This window comes from Hippopotamus amphibius, chromosome 2 (genome assembly GCF_030028045.1).
Source record: "Hippopotamus amphibius kiboko isolate mHipAmp2 chromosome 2, mHipAmp2.hap2, whole genome shotgun sequence".
Taxonomy (NCBI): Eukaryota; Metazoa; Chordata; class Mammalia; order Artiodactyla; family Hippopotamidae; genus Hippopotamus; species Hippopotamus amphibius.
The window spans coordinates 53,828,988-53,847,796 of NC_080187.1; the positions used below are offsets into that span (position 1 = coordinate 53,828,988).

An 18,809-nucleotide genomic window follows, 5' to 3' on the forward strand; every position below is an offset into this window, starting at 1 on the left:
AATAGTAGCAACTTACTCTCCTCCTAGTGACCCTATCACAGAGTGAACAAATGCCAAATAATGGAATGAACAAGGGATTTGGAGGCAGAAGACCTGATTGCGCCCTAACGTTGTCATTAACTAGGCCAGGCACTTCACCTCTCTGAGCCTCAATTTGTTCACCTGAAATGTGTGTGCTGTGTGTATTGTGTGTGTGTGTGTCTCACTGTTGCAATAACTTAAGTTGTAGATGCAGAGAAAACAAAGCTTGTAATTGAACAAAAGATAGTCATTATTTTCACATATTCTTTTTTTTTTTTTTTTGGCACACGGGCTTAGTTGCTCCGCGGCATGTGGGATCTTCCTGGAGCTGGGATCGAACCCGTGACCTCTGCATTGGCAGGCGGATTCTTAACCACTGCGCCACCTAGGAAGCCCTCACATATTCTTTATTAAGGTTTTCCCCAAACTTCTAAACAGTGGAGGAGTGATACAGAGATGGTGACTGGTGCCAAATGCTGATTCCAGGGAAGACTTCAATAAGTGGAAGAAAGAAGAAATGTCAAAGCTCAGCCAAAGAGAGGGTATTTAACTGGCTTCCTTCTGGGCTGATGGGAGGCTCATTCACTGCCCTAAGTAGCTGACAAGTATAAGGCAAACATGCATTGAGCAAAGCACATGGCCACTGCCCTTAAGAAACGTGAGTCTGGTAGTGATCATTTTAAAATGTATAGAAATCACTACCAAATGTAAAATGGATGGCTAGCGGGAAGCTGCTGCACAGTACAAGGAGATCAACTCGATGCTCGGTGATGACCTAGAGGGGTAGGATGGGGAGGATGGGAGGGAGGCTCAAGAGGGAGGGGATATGGGGATATATGTATAAATACAGATGATTCACTTTGTTGTACAGCAAAAACTAACACAACATTGTAAAGCAGTTATACTCCAATAAAGATCCGAAGGAAAAATAAATAAAACTAAAATGTATAGAAATACCGAATCACTATGTTGTGCACTAGGAACTAACATAGTGTTGTAGGTCAGTTATACTTCAAAAACAAAAAAATCAATCAGTCATAGAAAAAGAGATCAGATTTGCGGGTACGGGGTGGGGAGGGTGGTGATGGGGGGAGAGGGACTGGATGAAGGCAGTCAAAAGGTACAAACTTCCAATTATAAGTAAGTACTGGGGATGTGATGTACAACATGCTAAATATAATTAATACTGCTGTATGTTATATACAAAAGGTGTTAAGAGAGTAAATCCTAAGAGTTCTTACCATAAGAGAAAAATATTTTTTTCTATCTCTTTAATGTTGTATCTACACGAGACTGCAGATGTTCACTAAACTAACTGTCATCATTTCATGATGTATGTAAGTCAAATCATTACGCTGTACACCTTAAACTGATACAGTGCTGTGTGTCAATTATATCTCAATAAAACTGGAAGAAAGAGAATGCATGGCTGCAAAGTCCAGGTGGGAAGGCTTGCCTTAAGGTTTGGATTTGCAAATCCAGTTTTCCAGCAGTTAACTTCTACCTAGAACTTTAGCCTCCGTTATGGACAAACTAACATCCAACAGACAGCGGTGCCAAATGGCCTGAACAACCAAGCTTCCTCTGGGAGTACACTTTCACACAGAGATTTTAAAAGACACACAACCTCCAAACAGTTCCATATAAATCGTAAGGAGCAGGGAAAGGAAAGGGCGTGCCACACACACAACACCCAGCATCCGCCCCCAGTCCTCTGGCTTCTGAACCTTCTGTGTGTTCTTTTGTTTTGCAAAGTGATTTGGGAGATTAGGTGGGTTTTGTTTAGGCAGGATGGCTGTGGAAAGTTGGGGAATAAGTGCTACTTGATTGCACCACAAAAGATACACAAGGAGCCTCAGCCACAACTCAATCCGCTTTGCCCCAACAGTTTGAATTTCTCAATTAAGTTATTTTGTTAGCAGGAAGGCTGGTGAAGGAAAGGAGAAAGTGCTTATTGCACCGAGATTATTCACTGTATAGAAATCAGTGTAAGCAGATCAACAGAACATTCTTTCCAAGGGCCTGAGAGCTCCTCTTCAGTGACACTGCTTATGCAACAGAAATGTGCCCATCTTATTGGTGGGCTTAGGAAGCTCTGCAAACAGCAAAATAAAACTTCCCAACAGTCATTAATTCAAGAACTGGAGCTCAGGAACTAGGAATCTGCCCAAAGATTTCTGTTGACCAAAAATCTATACCAAAAATACAAAACTTTATCCTCTAAATATTAATTAAGAGGATAAAATTCTTGTCCATTCAAAAAGGTATTAGTCCCATTAGCCCTCTCTGCTACATCCAAAAGCACGGGTTGTAAATATTATTATTAAAATCATCTTTGAAAATGAAAACTGAAAGCATTCCAATTTTTCAAACATATACCACAGTTTATTTCAAAAGTCACCATAAGGAAAATGAAAAAACAAACCAACAATTGACAAGATATTTTTAACCCATATAATAAAGGATTGGTACACACTTTGGTATATAAAATGTACCCCGAAAAGATATATCAAATATACTATAAATTAATAAGAATAAAACAACTCAAAAGAAAAATGTACAAAGGGTATGAAGAGAGAATATACAGAGAAAAGGAAATCTAGACTGTCAGCATAAAAAGATGCTCGATCTTGGTAAGCAATCAGGTACACAAATAAAAGTGACATCAAAACATTTCTTGTACATTAGAGTGATAAAATTTTCAAAGTCTGATACCACCAAGTATTAGTAAAGATGTAGAAGATATAGAGATATGAGAACTTTGATGTCCTAGTGCAGGAATGCTAACTGGAACAAAAGCTTTGAGGAATAACTGGGCAATATTGAGTTAAGCTGACATATTCAGCAACTCAGCTCCATTTCTAGGTAATTCCTCTAAAGATCACAGATATGTGTAGAAGCCATGTGCAAGATGGCCATTATAGCACAGTCAGCATGAGGCAAAAAATTAAATGTCCATCACCAGAAGAATGGATAAACTAAAATGAAATACTCTGCAGCATCAGACCTACAGGAGCAACATGGATAAATCTCGAAAATATCTAATCTCATTTGCAAAAGGATAGCAACAGTATAAAATCATTTATATACATTTTAAGTTATGTAAAACAATAGTTATGTTGTTTAAGGCTATATATATTAACATATATAACATATACATGATATATATAGCATATATTTAGTATGTGTGTAATACTACAAAAATGTGCCTGGAAATGTTCTACACCAATTTCGGGGATGAGAGAATAAGGTTTTACTTATATCCCTAATGTTTTATTCTCTTTAAAAACAAAAAACAGACAAACAAAAAAACCTGAAGCAAATAAATATGGCATTTGCTAATTCTGGATAATGAGTACATGGGAATTCTTTTTTTAAATACTTAACTATGTATTTGAAAGGTTTTCATAATTAAAACTTTTTAAAGCATTTTAAAAATATACGTGTAACCCATGGTCTCTTGGCACACTGAGCTGGAAATCATACAGAATCAGGAACATTATCTTTACCCATCACAGTCACATGCTTGAAGTAGCTTGACTAGATAATTATCTTTCATATTTGTATAATATGCATCAGTTAAATTGCTTTCAGGCATATTGCCTCATTTAATATTCTTAACAACCTTTTGATTTAGGTATTATGACATCAATTTTTCTGAGAGGAAAAGTCAACCTTTAGAGTTCTGGAGATTTTCCCAAGATCACCTAGTTAGTAAGTGATCTAGCCCTGGGATTAAGTATTGTCATTACTATACCTTGGATGACCATTAAGAACTCTGAAAATCTATTATTCTAAAGACATATGCATCATTCTCAAGATCTGTGTTATCAACCCAAAACGATAAGTGTTAGTTAGTAAATGAAATGAAATACTTTATCACTGAAATTTTTTTGATTTATTGATCTTTATTAACCTTTGCTTCTTTTTATCACTGAAATTTTTAAAGTCACCAGTCAGATCCATTTATTCTGACTATTTCTAATATACTGACCTCTTCTAAAAATAAGTTACAAAAGTCTGATAAAATCCAGCATGTTATTAATGGGAAAAATGGAAACCTTGCACAGGCAGGCTTTTCTCACCTTTTAAAAATAAATGTTCAAAGTTGATAAACTAGAAACTATAATCTTGTTTCTTCACTTACTATCTTTTATTCAGTGGGCTCATGATAAACACACACCAATCTTAGGGAAGCTAGTGATTAGAGAGGACCTAGTCCCTAATTTGAGAATTTATGTATCATTAAATAAGTTATCAAACATAAGTAGCACCAACAATATAAGCTAAATGACTTGGTTACTTCACCAAGTACAAGACTAACAATAAAAATAACAGTATCACCTGGGGGAACCTGAACTTCACCCCACCAGCAGTAACAAGGCACCCCTGCCACCCAGGCTGTAAATAAAGGCCAATGAGGAACCTGAGCTTCCACCCCCACCTCATAGTAATGAGGGAGTACATCCTCTTCCCTGCTGCCAGGGGGACAGAGGACTTCTACTAAAACAGAAGATTTAGATAAGATCCACAGCCTCATAACATAATATCCCAAATACCCAGGATATAATCCCAATCACTCGTCATACCAAGAACAAGGAAAATCTCAACCCAAATGAGAAAAGACAATTACTGATGACAACTCCAAAATGACACAGGTGCTGGAATTATCTGACAAGTAGCTATCATAAAACTGTTTCAACAGGCACATTAAACAAATGAAAAAACAGAAAGTCTCAGCAAAGAAATGGCAGATAAAATACAAATTAAAACTCAGTAGGTAGGCTCAACCGCAGAATGAGGGTGACAGAGGAAAGAATCGGTGAACCTGAAGATAGGAACAACAGAAATTACCCAATATGGACAGTAAAGAAAGAACAGACTTTTAAAAAAATGGTTTGTGTCAAGCACCTGTAGGACCATAAGAAAAAAATCTATCATTTACATCATCCAAGTCATGGAAGGAAAGGAGAAAGAAGGCAGGACTAAAAATGGACTCAAAGAAATTATGGTTGAAAACCTTACAAATTTGGCAAAAGACATAAACCTACATATTCAAGAAGCTGAGTGAACCCTGGGATAAATCCAAAGAAAACCATGCCAAGACACACCATAATCAAACTCTGAAAACTAGAGACAAAGCGAAAGACTGTGAAAGTAGGGAGAGGGAAACATCTTACCTAGAAGAGAAAACAACTGAAACAACAGCAGTTTCTCATCAGAAATCACAGAGGCAGAAGGAAGGGGCACAACATTTTTCAAGTACTAGGAGAGAAAAGCTTTTAGCCCAGAATTCTATATCCAGCAAAAATATCCTTCAGGAAAAAAGGGACATCAAGACATTCTCAGATGAAGGAAAACTAAGAGACTTGTTGCCAGCAGACCTGCCCTAAAAGAATAGCTAAATGAAGTTCTCTAAACAGAAATGGTAAGAATGCAACAGCAAGGTCCTACTGTATAGCACAGGGAACTATATTCCATACCTTATAATAACCTATAATGGGAAATAATCTGAAAAAGAATACATGTGTGTGTGTGTATGTGTGTGTACAAAACTGAATCACTTTGCTGTATACCAAAAACTAACACAACACTGCAAATCAACTATACTTCCAATTAAAAAAAAAAAAAAGAAATGGTAAGAATGCTAAGAAACTACTTTGTGTTAAAAAATGAAATATTCCATGATAATGTACAAATACTATTTTACACGAGTGATTAGAGTATTGCCCTGATTAACACACCATGCAAAACTCCATACTATAAAATAATTTACAGATAACAAATGTGATGTTTGGGTTATTTCCACAAAAAGCTAGACATCGTGAGCTCTTATTCAAGTCTAATATTTTACCATTATCTATGCTGGAAAGTCTAATTCAACTTACAAAATTTCAGTTTACAATAAGCTTTTCAAAAACACAACCTGCTGTGGGTGCTCATACTGCCTATTGACCCAGCAATTTCACTTCTGGGTATATATGCAAAAGAACTGAAAGCAGAGACTATACAGCTATTTGTACACCCACACTCAAAGCAGCATTATTCATAATAGCCAAAGGTGGAAACAACCCAAGTGTCCATCAACAGACAAACAGGTAAACAGAATGGAATATCATTAGCCTTAAAAATGAAGAACATTCTGACGTGCTACAGCATGAAGGAAACTTAAGGACAATACGCTAAGTGAAAAATCCAGTCACAAATACAGTATGATACCACTTACATGCAGTACCTAGAGTAGCCAAATTCATAGAGACAGAAAGTAAAATGGGGGTTGCCAGGGACCTAGAGGGAGGTGGAAGGGAAAGTTGTTTAATAGGTGCAGAGTTTCAGTTTTGTAAGATGAAAATATTTCTGTGGGTGGATTACAGTGATGACAGCACACAAAAAAAAACAAATGAATATACTTAATGCCACCGAACTGAACACTTAAAGATGGTTAAGATGGTAGAGTTTATGTTACGTATTTTTACCACAATTTCAAAAAATAACAATATCTAGCATTTATTGAGTACTTACTATGCACTAAGAGCTCTGCCTATATTTCCCTCCCAACAAACTTCGTGGAAGGTAGAATGATCCCTGTTTCATACATGAAAAAACTGAATTTATATAACTTGACCAAAGTTCAACAAGTAAAAAATGGAGCCAAAATTCAACCTGAGGCTGGTGAGACTCTGAAGCCCATTCTTTCCAAACCATGATGTTAAAGAACTATTTCAAAGGCACCAGGATAAAGCAGTCCTGAGTCTGAGAACAATTTGATCTTCTCAAGTTGGGGAAAATCACTTATAGTGTCTAATGAAAAAAGAGATATAAATGGCTTTGACATATGGGTTGAAAAGGATGGCATCACTACAGAGAGGCTAATTCTTCAAAACCCAAACTATAATACCAAAATATTTTCCATAAAACCTCAAGATCCATACATTAGAAGTATTCTGATTATACAGGACCAAGAGATTTGTAACTGTAAAATAGAAGAGAGAATTTAAATTTTTGTAACATTGTGGAATACAGAACACAAACAAGTAACCTTTTTCCTTTTCTACACCTGTTTTTAAAGAAATAAAATAACCTTAACACAATCAATGACCAAACTAAGAGAAGATTTGCAGTTGGTGCTATTATTTTATTCACAACCTGTTGAGTTTCAGAATAAACTGCTAACTTCAGTATTTTCTGAACCTTTTCTTTCACTTTACCAGAATTTCTGTATACTCATCTCTCCCTATTTCACCATGTTCTCTGGAGCTCTTCCAATCACATCTCCTACCCCACCTGGACCCCAAGGTCAAATACTGGAATGCTGCCCTCCCTGCCCCAGGCCCTCAGAGCTTCCTCCTTTCCTGCAATTCCAATTTCAAGCCTGGACACAACCCATGCCCACTCTCTCCAGGGTCACCACTCACACCTGTGGTGACTTTGTGCCATCCTCTAGCTGACCAAGACACAGGGCTTGGGGAGGAAAATGGGGGCTAAATTTTAGTCCACCTCCCATATCCCTGCAGTACAATTGTTCACAATGGTCCTGACCTGCCCTTCTCTCTCCTGGGCCTCAAAACATCCCTGGAGAAAGACCTAGAAAGATGCTGTTCAACATGAACCAGCCTCAGCAACCCTTCATCATGTCCCACACACCCTCAAAGGTGGCTGTTTCTGATATTCCAGTCTAACCCAAGACCCCACATCCCTGCTCACTCGCCTAGTGAAGTTAGCAATGGACTGAAGCCAGCCACTGAGCAGTGCCCTCAGCTCTCCACAGGCTCCCTCCCCACGTTCTCTTTCTCAGTCCCCTCAGCCTTCTTCCCACACCCACATTGGTCTGCTCCATGCTGAGGCCACACCACTGAGGCCTAAGGTACAGTTCTGGGATCCTTTGGGGAAACTAGGAGCAACAGAATGAGAGACGGTGGAGGGCCGGCTGGAGGGAAGAGCTGGTCAGGGCCACTGTGACCAGTCAAGTCCCTGTATTGCTTCCAATGGCAAACTCGGGGATTCTAACTTGGTCACAAAGAATGTGGCCCTACACTTTACCCCTTCTAAACCAGTAACCAGCAACACAGACTCAAGATAAAAGCAACCATGAGGGGGAAAGATTCTCTTAATCAAATAAGACTCAAGAAGATAATTTACTGGTTCACAACTTGGTTTACGCCTTCAATGAATCCTCTTTGGATTCATTCGTGGCCATTATGTACTGGCTCCTGTGCCAGACAATGCCACCAGGATTAAACGAGATAATGGGTGAGAGCCTTTGGTAAACTGTGAAGAGCTATACAGCTCCTCCTCCCCACAACTAGACCATGAATCCTTTACGGGCAGAAATTCTATCTTTGTATCCCCCACATTCCACATGGTGCCCAGCTCAGAGCATCTTTGGGAACATTCGCTGAGTGACTTCAGCAGTGCACATGTGCAGCTGAAACCTTTCTCATCTCCATTCCATCAGCCACCAGCCCTGACACAGGCCGTGGCCACCACAAACACCTCCAAGCTCAGCTCCCTGGCTAATGGAGCATTTATCTCCTCTTCAGAATCTGAACATACACCTTCTCTTTATATTGGAGACCAAGTGCATGGCATAAAGTTAGGCCACTAAGTTAAATACTCCCCTGTGTCTAGAGTAAAGAGATGTATTATGCCTATGAGTCTTTATGTTAGTGAACAAAGCTTAGGAAAAAACTGAAACAAAACGAAACACTAGAGAATCCAGAAAGTGAACTGATTGGTCCATTTGAAGTACACCGCCCTCTAGCAAACTTAGTTTCCAAGGACCATGCCAGCTTACGGATGTGGGGTTGGCATCCTCTTCTTCCTCTTTCCCACAAAAGAAAACAAAGGAAAGGAAAAAAAAAATCCCTCATAAAGAAGCCACTGTTTTCTACATTGCAGCTACATCTTCGAAGGTTCAATGACACCTGCTTGGACATACATAAAATTCTAGCATGTAAGTGGTGGTTCAATCTTCCCTATTTAATTTCTTCCCCTCAACATTTAAATTGCTTATTTTACACATCCATCAGAAGACTTGAACAACTGAAGATTTCTGGTCAATAAGACTCAGAAACCTAAATAATGGTAAAACAAAATTCTCCCAGCTGTACAGACTACCTACCACTAATCTCCTGATTGCTTTAAAGCAAATGTTACAATATGTATATGGTACAATGAAAGTAAATATACTTTAATCTACTGAAATAAATCTCATTACAGTAGTGCTCCTTTCTCTCTAGGCTTTTGTAGTTCTATTTTAAATCTATTCCCTCTTCCAACCATGTATGTGGCTTCCTTCCCTGCTACCCCAAATCAAAAAAATATTAGCATACTTGAGTGGGTGCTCAATAAACATTTGTTCAATAAACAAATAAATGAGTGAATAATTATAAAATGTTGGACTAAAGCACCCTGAGGGGTTTGCATTAGTTTACAGCATTATGCACTTGTATGTTCAGGTATATCTAAATGTGACTTAATAATAGGTATCAAGAAGCAATTAAATATTAATCTATTTCTGTCTTAATAATTCTACTTCAAAATATGATATAATACAAACTACAACGAATATATGCTGAGATAGAGTTTATTTACAATCATATCACTAGAATTCACACACTTTAAAATAAGATTTGAAATATTAATTACTAATGTGGAAAATGTCAATGTGTTTGTAAAATAAAAGGTCTAAAAATAAAGAAGAATGCGTTGCGTTAAACCTAAATGCATGTGTTTGACAATGTAATCAACGCCACTTCTTAAACACATCTTTGAAAAAAGGTTGTACAAAGAATCTCTATTATATCCAGTTAACAAGGAGCATCTTAATACAGGACTTTTTTCATTTTAAGATATGTAACAAGTAGGCCAGAGAGAATATATTAGTAAGAAACTTTATTGGGTATAACAGCTAATATTTATTATCAAATCTTAAGTCTAAAAAACACTATAACATGTAACTTTACCAGTATCGAAAAATTTATTATTTTTAAAGTATGTTCTGATATCTTTGTTTTTTCAATTCACTTATCTTTTATTATACTGTTAGAAAATAGTTGGACATAAAATAGTCTGGATATTAGTTTGTTCGCTGCAAAGAAGTTTTGAAATAACCTAGCAGATAATTCTTTTCCTTAAAGGGAAAATAGTCTTAAATAAGCAAAAGAAGTTATACATTTAGCAAACCTAAATGACAAGAGGTTATGTCAAACGTTTAAGAAGTAAATGAAAGTAAATATAAATCGGTAATAAGACGGTCAGTATTAAAATGTAGCTCTAATTTAAACTTATTTACTGAACTTTCCTTTTGTTTCCTATATCTTTGGTTTTTAGTGTAGGCGTGAATGATCCTGTGATCAGTTCAAAAGGGAAGACCGTAGCCATGCAAACATCCCTTCCAGTGCCTATCAGCATGTCTTTTATGTCTTGGCGTCCATTTTAGAGCATCAGTGAGATGGTGTATAAAGAAGCTTAGAAAACAAAGGTTGTCATTTTGGCAACCCACATGAGCATCGAGTGCTTTCAATGAAATGAAGATCAAAATGTTGATCAGTAAAAAAGTTGAAGGAACTACTTAAGCTGGACTATGCAAACACCTGTAATAGATTTCACATATTTTTAAATCATATTTGTGTACTAAATGCCATCCTCAGAACTGCTGGTGTGTCATGATAATACCATAAAAACCATTTAAAACAATTGATTATCTAAGGCGCACAATAATATCAAGCTATAAACAAAAAAAAAAAGATTTTTTTGTCAAAGGATTCACAGATCCATGATTACATACTCAAAACAAAAGCATGGATCCTGGAGCAGTCTTTTATACTTCCCCAAATGATTAGTACTTTTGTGAATAAGTATGAATTTCCTGTATTCTTTTAGTATATAAAATGTAAAAGAAAATATATTATTACAGGAAGTCAGAACCTAATCCTACCACTCAAACTCTCTTCCTTAGAAACAGAACACTCAGTGACAATGAGGGTGGTCGACAAAAATACGTGTCTTACAGTGAATCTCTCCTATAATAATGCTGATTTTTAAGAGCAGAACTATCACAATCCAACTATAACCAGGCCTAATAGAAAGTATTTATTGTTAAGAAATTAAGATATAAGGCATATATCTAAGTAAAACACCAAGTAGTATTGGAAAGAAAATCGATGAACTTTCTAGATTTTCCTTCTACTGAAAACATTTTGAGAGAGGCAGGCTATAGTCATCGTTTCATCATACAATCTAATCAACTAAAAACAATAGAATTTTTCTCCAAGTATTTCAAGCACAGCTTACTACTTCTTATCCAAAAGATTTAAATTGCTATTCTCTGCCATTCCCAGTCATTTCTGCCAACATCATAAAAATTACCTTTTATCATTTCCTTCTCACAATGAGAATTCCCTAATCGCACACATCTTTTAGACACAGACACCTCCCCACCCACCTCCCCACCCACCTCCAAAAACTGGTTCAGAGCAAAGACACACACAAAAATAATGACCAAGCTCACATTTCTTGTTTGCCCTTCAAGCGAAGTCTGGTGTCTTCAGCTTGCCTTTCTGGTCTTCAGTGTTGTCACTCATTGCTGGGGGATGTAGTTTAGGACAGCATGAAGCAGCAGAAATAAAAGCTGTTGCTTTAAGAAAACGTTTTCTTAAACACATGGATAAAACAACTTTTACTCTGACTTCCTGGCTGGGTTGCATAAAATCTTAGAAAGGCTTCTTAAAAAGTGAATGTCTACAAATGGGAAAAAAAAAAAAAAGAATAAAGAAAAAATAAAATCTAAAAACTTACGTTCTGAACACATTCCGAAGGAGGTCTGATTTGATTTGAAAGCAGGTTTGTATTGATGAACAAAGTTTATTTTGTAAAAAATTAACAGTCTCTCTAATTAGAAATTTGCTTTGCCATCTTCTACATTGTCAATCCTATCTCTCATAGTATAATCATACATGCAAAAAAATCAAATACAGTATTTCCCAAATGCATGGACACTGTGGAAGCTTCATTTTGAAAAAGGCTTTTATTTCCCTTAATACTGGTGACTAAACGTCATTGTATGTATCAACACTTTCGAATAGTCCAAGAGACTTAAAAAGCCTTCTAAGTTTGAAAACCAAAAAGTTCTGAGTTTTCTGTACCCCAGGACGGTTTTCTTTCCTGAAGCTCAAGCCGAGAAAGCAGACAAAAGAAGCTGATTTGACTGAGCTGTGCCAAGTCTTGCCTTTTTTTCTTTCCTCAGCTCTCCCTCTGCCTCTCTCTCTCTCCCTTCCCTCTCTCTCTCTCTCTCTTTCTCTCTCTCACTCTTTTGCTCCCAGTATGGCAACCTCCCGAGCAGTCTTGGCGGAGGTCCAGCCTGTGCCAGCCTGTCTGAATTCTTGTCTCCAAAAGATGTCCTTTGCGGATCAATTAATACATCTGAAAACAGGAAACTGTGGTTACGGTACCCAAATCCTGGCACCAACAGCATCGACTTCTGCCAAATCACCTTACGGATTTCATGGTGTCCTACCTTTCATCATCATTACTAACATGTTCCCGGAGCAATAATGGAGTACTAGAAGCCACTCGCTATTCAGCGATAAGGAATCTGTTCCCTAGAAATGTCCATATGCGACATATGCACAACCTGCAGTAAATCAAAATTCTCCTGTAAGAAGAGATGTATGTAACTTTAATAAGCACCACATACTGTATTTCTTTTTATAAGGCTTGCTTTTCCTTGCCCTGCTGCAAAGAATCATGGGAGAAGAGAAAAGGAGGCATACAGATTAAAATTAAAACAGTATGCCCAAATAAGTCATGCTTTATCCTAAGGGAAAAGAACAGAGTTCTAACTGATCAGTAATTCCTATGTTCAAGGATACTCTAACATAAACTGTACCTATCCAAAATGTTACTGGAGATGAAGGGGAGAAAGAGTTCTTTTCAAAACACAAATATCGATTAAGAGGGGAAAAAATGAGTGGATTGAGTAAAATTAAGCACCTTTTCATATTTTGAACTTCAAGTTTCAACATAACCACTTGTTTACTAAATTCATACTAGTATAATCTAATCAGTGTAAATAAATACTGTTTATTTTTATTTGCAGCATGCACATCTTTTGAAGCAAAACAGCCAGTCTGTGCTTCACACATGTACCTGTCCTTTGGGGATCAAGTAATATATTTGGAAACAAGAAACTGTAGGTGTGGTATCCAAATCCTGGTACCAACAGCATCGACATATACCAAATCGTTTTCTGATATTTCATTTAAGAAATCGTTTTTACCTCTGATGCTTGAAAATACAGAATAGCCAAACTCTAGATGTGGTTTCATAGAAACCATGGTTTCATAGAAAGAACCCAGAACAGTAGGTTCTAATCTTTGGCTCAGTCCTTCTATTTATGTAACCTCAAGGTTTCAAATTGCTTAATCTACATAATCCTTAGTTTGCTCTTCTATCAAATATAAAAATCAGTGACTTCCTCCTCTGTTCTCCCAAAATACTCTGTTTACACTCAGTACACCTTCATTCTAACTGTATATAATTTGTTGAGTATGTGTCCTCTACCAACCAAATGTGCCATCCTCACAGGCAGGACCATTGGTCACTTACCTAAGAAAACTGAAAGTCTTGCATGGAGCCTTTCATATGCAGGGGCTCAACAAATCTATTAGGTGAATGAATTATGGGGGTCAATCATATAAATATCACTCTGAAGTTCTATAAAGCTATGAAATATAATAATGATAAACAAAACACATACTACTAAATCATAAAGTTGATAGATGAGAGAAATGCTACAGAGATATCATAAGGGTCAAATTAAAGCACTAACAAAAGTGTTCCAGACTGTCCTTTCAAATAGGGACTGATGGGCAGGGTGACAGTGGATTTGCAATTTCTAATCAAACTGTTGAAAGCTAAAGAAAAAGAGAGAATCTTGAAAGCAGCAAGAAGTGAAGTACGAGGAGGCCTCCGTAAGATTAACAGCCGACTGCTCATTGAAAACCATGGAGGCCAGAAGGCAGTGGGATGACACATTCAAAGTGCTGAAAGGAAAAAACCATCTACCAAGAATTCTGTCAGCAAAACTTTCTTTCAAAAATCATGAGGCATTAAGACATCCCAAGATAAGCAAAAGCAGAGTTTATCACTAGCAGATCTGCTCTACAAGAATACTACAGGAACTTTTCCTTCAGGCTGCAATGAAAGGAGACTAGACAGCAACTCAAATCCACATGACGAAATAAAGAGCACAAGTAAAGGTAACCACAGAAACAAATATTAAATATGGCAGAAATAAATTTTTGTTTGTAACTCTTTTACCTGATTTTAAAGACAACAGCATAAAGCAATAATTATGTCTATGTTGATGGGCACATAGTGTTTGAAGATGTAATTTGTAACAGCAGAATAAAGGAGGGATGGAACAGAGCTACAAGGGAGCAAAGTTTTTGTATACTATTGAAATTAAGTTGGTATTCATCTGAATTAGATTGTTATAAATTAAGATGTTAACTATAATCCCCAGAGCAATCACTAAGAAAACAAGGGAATTAAAATGTTACCATAGAAAGATATTTATTTAACACAAAAGAAGGCAGTAACGGAAGAACAAAGAAACAAAAAGACAAAGATATATAGAAAATAGCAAAATGGCAGCAGTAAACCCAACCTTATCAGTATTTAATTAAATTTAAGTAAATGTTCCAATTAAAAGACAAGAGATTGGCAGAATGAATAAAAATGATCCAACTGTATGTTCTCTATAAGAGACACATTTTAGAATCAAAGAAACAAATAGGTTGAAATTAAAAGAATGAAAAAATACATACCATACAAACAGCAACCAAAAGAAAGCTGGAGTGATTATATTAATATCAGATAGAACAAATGTTAAGACCAAAATTATTACTAGAGAAAAACAAGGACAATTTATAATGATAAAAGGGTCAGTTAATCAAGAAGATACAACCATTATAAACATGTATACACATAACAAAAGAGCCCCAAAATGCATAAAGCAAAAAATGAAATAGTTGAAGAAAGAGACAGTTCAATAAATAGACAATTCTTCAATAACAGTCAGATACTTCAGTACACCACTTTCAATAATGGATAAAATAACTAGATAGGTTTTCAGCAAGAAAATAGAAGACTGGAACAACACTGTAAAGTACCTGGACCTAACAGACACGTATAGAATACTGTCCTCAACAGAAGCAGAATGCACAGACTTCTCAAGTACACAGAGAACACTCTTCAGGACAGACAATATGTTAGGCCATAAAACAAGCCTCAATAAACTTAAAGGAATTGAAATCATACAAAGTATTTCTCCAACTACAATAGAATAAAAGTAGAAACCAATAACAGGAAAAGAAGATTGGGAAAATCACAAATATATGGAAATTAAATAATACTCCTAAATAACCACTGAAGAAACAATAAAGACTGAAGCTGAAATAAATGAAATAGAGAATAAAAAAAAATACAGAAAATCAGATAAAGATATGGCAAGAGAACTATTGACCAATATCCCTTAAGAATATAGATGCAAAAATTCTGAATAAAATACTAACAAATTGAATGTAGCAACACATAAAGAGGATTATAAACCTTGACCAAGTGGGATTTATACCAGGAATACAAGGTTGGTTCAACACATAAAAATCAATCAATGTAATATACTATATTAATAAAGGACAGAAACCACTCATATCAATAGACAGCAAAAGCATTTGACAAAATCCTACACCTTTCATGATTAGAAATTTCGATCTGGAAACTCCCCGGCAGTCCAGTGGTTAGGACTCTGCACTCTCACTGCTGAGGGCCTGGGTTCACTCCCTGGTTGGGAAACTAAGATCCCACGAGCCTCTCAGCATGGCAAAAAAAAAAAAAAGGGAAGAAAGAAATTTGGATCCACATAAAGAAAGGAAGAACACTGAAGAAGGAATAAGTGAAGGTAAAATAAAAATTTTTATTGTTCTTATTTTTAATTGATCTAACAGATAACAGTTCAAAATAAGTGATAATGTACTCAATTATATATGCTTAAGTGTATACATATATGTATATTGCTGATGTATCCTTACGTATAAGTGAAATGAATGACAGCAATGACACAAGAGACAGGAAGGAGGATTTAGGATTATTTTGTTATTATAGGTACTCACACTATCCATGAAGGAATGTGATATTATTTGAAAGTGAATTTGGATTAGTTGCAATAGATATACTGACAAAAGCAAGAAAATTGAATTATATAAAATGCTCAGTTAAAACCACAAAAGGCAGGAAAAAAATAGAAGACAAACACAGGAACACAAAACAAGGCAACAAATAGAGAAGAGTAACAAATATATTAGGTATTTATCCAACTATATCAATAATCACTTTGAACATCAATAATTTACATGCACCAATAAAGGACAGAGATTATCACAGTGGATCAAAACATATGTCTACACAAAAACATGTACACAAATATTCACAGCAGCATTATTGATAATAGCCAAAAAGTGGAAACAATCTAAGTGTCCATCAGCTGTTGAACAGGTAAACAGAATGTGTTCTAGCCATACAATGGAATATTATTCAGCAATAAAAAGGGCTGAAGCACTATTACATGCTATAACATGGATCATCTTTGAAAATTTTATGCGAAGTGAAAGAAGCCAGACACAAAAGTCCACATATTGTATGTTTCTATTTATATGAAAGGTCCAGTATTTCTGAGTGTTGTAAATGATTACACCTCATGGTAAACCCTCAAAAACCCCTTCAGCCTCTAACATAAAGGAAATACTATACATTAGCTCTTACCATGCAGTCCAATCCTAGAGCGCTTACCAAGGCCTTCTAGTGCTACCCCAGGGTCTGACTCAACTCTTTAATCCCTGCCTCTCCTCCACCTCCCTGTGGTTCCCTCTCCCAATTACCCACTTAAATAGGACCCTACTCTCTGCACCCATATAGGATCCTGACCGTGAGGCCCCACTTCACAAATATGGGGCACTTCTGTCCAGTGTGTACTGTTTACCTGATTTACTGGTGGCCTCAAAATCTTCTGTTGATTCACACTCTCAGGTAGAAAGTACAGTCAGAACAGACTGATTCTCAGAAGTTTTATCTAACCTATAAGTTAGTGGTTGCAGATAGTAGCATAGTTAATCTTTCTACAGACTAGCAGAAGTGTATTGAGGGTAGCAGAAGAAACTGGGGATCAAAATGCACAGACTTCCTCTATACTTGTGGTTTTTTCAAACTTCCTTGCGGGGAGCCCTGGAGATGCTGCAGGGCCTTCACAGAGGACAAAGAAAAGATAAGCAGACAAGCTTCTAGGGCATCACCCTTGCACTGACCAAAGTAGTTCTGTTTTTATGATGTATGTGTATGGGGTTCACACAAGATTTTGTTTGACAAAAAAAAAAAAGTTTTTCTTAAAAAAAAAAGTTAAAAATCCTTTAAGCCAATCTGGGAAGACATTTCCTAATTAGCTAACCCAACAATAACTTCCAAGGTTGCAGCCGTCTCAGAATATTCACAACATGAGCTAATGTTGCCATCTGAGATGTAAGACAGTCATGGGGAGCTACCCCCTAAACATATCGAGATTATATCTACCTTGTCCACAGGATAGAAAATAAGAGTTATTGGACCATTTACCTACTTTCTTTTCCTTCCTAGATTTATATCTTTAGATCTATAGTCTGAAACCCCAAAGAGCATGAATCTGGTCTTCTTTCCCAGCTATTCATTAAGTCTTAAATACAGTTACCCACCTGGAATAACTCTTTCAAGCATTATCTGAACAACGGCCATGTGCCAGGCGTGTGCCAAGGACATGGAGCCCCTGCCATCATGGGGCAGGTATGTAAACAGGTAATTACAATTTCAGGTCATCCATCAGCAATGACAGAAGCATGTCTACAACATCCTACAGAAACAGGAAATAAATAACCTGCTGAAGAGTCGTCTACCCACCAACCAAAAGTCAAATACATGTCACTCCAGTTAGAATGAAGAGAGAAGTTTTAAAAGTATACTCCATCATTTTGTACACACTTTTTGTGTTCACGTTATGCTTGAAGCAGAAAGCTAATGCTCCAGCGAATCCAGAGACATCAAAGTCACCCTAGCCCTCAAGAAGCTTAAGGTCTAGTATGAAGATAAAACACAAAAAATTACACTTTATGTGATGTGTTATTATTTAAATATCTCCCCCAAATTTAACTCTTCCATGTTCCTTCCTGGTGTCATAATATAAAAGATAAATTGCCTTTCTACAAAGTTTGAATGTGAGATTGTGATGGCCATCCTTCCTAAAGCCAATCCAAATTATATCCACTCTCTCTCTCCTCTCTCCTCCCCCTCTCTTTCTCCTTCTTTCTTATTTCTCCTCTCTCTCCCCTCTCTAACACTACACACTTAGTTGTTACCTGCATTCATTGATTAATTCAGTATTTACTGAACACTTATGTACAAAATATGGGGTTAGGAGCCACAATGGACACAAAAATGAAATTTAAAAAAGGTAACCATGCATTAATAACAATAATCATGATAATAAGCACTTTTACATTCCTTAATTCATTCACTCCTCATCCAACATTTGGAGGAAGACAGGTATTATTTTACCTTACAGATGAGGAAACTGACATCAAGAGAAGTTATGTGACTTATCCAGACCATCAGACACATATCTAAAGTACAGAAAACTGAAGCAACTATTCCAGGTTCCATTAGTTAAGGAATTCAGGAAGACGCAATGAACACAGGTGGCCTCA

The 18,809-nt window shown here is 36.6% G+C and overlaps 1 protein-coding gene across 2 annotated transcripts in view; it reads right to left on the reverse strand.

Annotated features, from left to right (window-relative positions):
- Positions 1–18,809, reverse strand: part of MSRA (methionine sulfoxide reductase A) — a 407,469-nt gene that overhangs the window by 355,336 nt on the left and 33,324 nt on the right. The window contains exon 1 of one of the 2 annotated variants that reach the window (XM_057720696.1): positions 11,821–11,862. The exons of the other annotated variant lie outside the window; for it this stretch is intronic. Coding sequence (XP_057576679.1) covers positions 11,821–11,833 — 13 coding nt within the window. The 5' untranslated portion in view covers positions 11,834–11,862. Of the gene's footprint in view, positions 1–11,820; positions 11,863–18,809 lie in introns of those variants that run through there. 2 annotated transcript variants of the gene reach the window in all.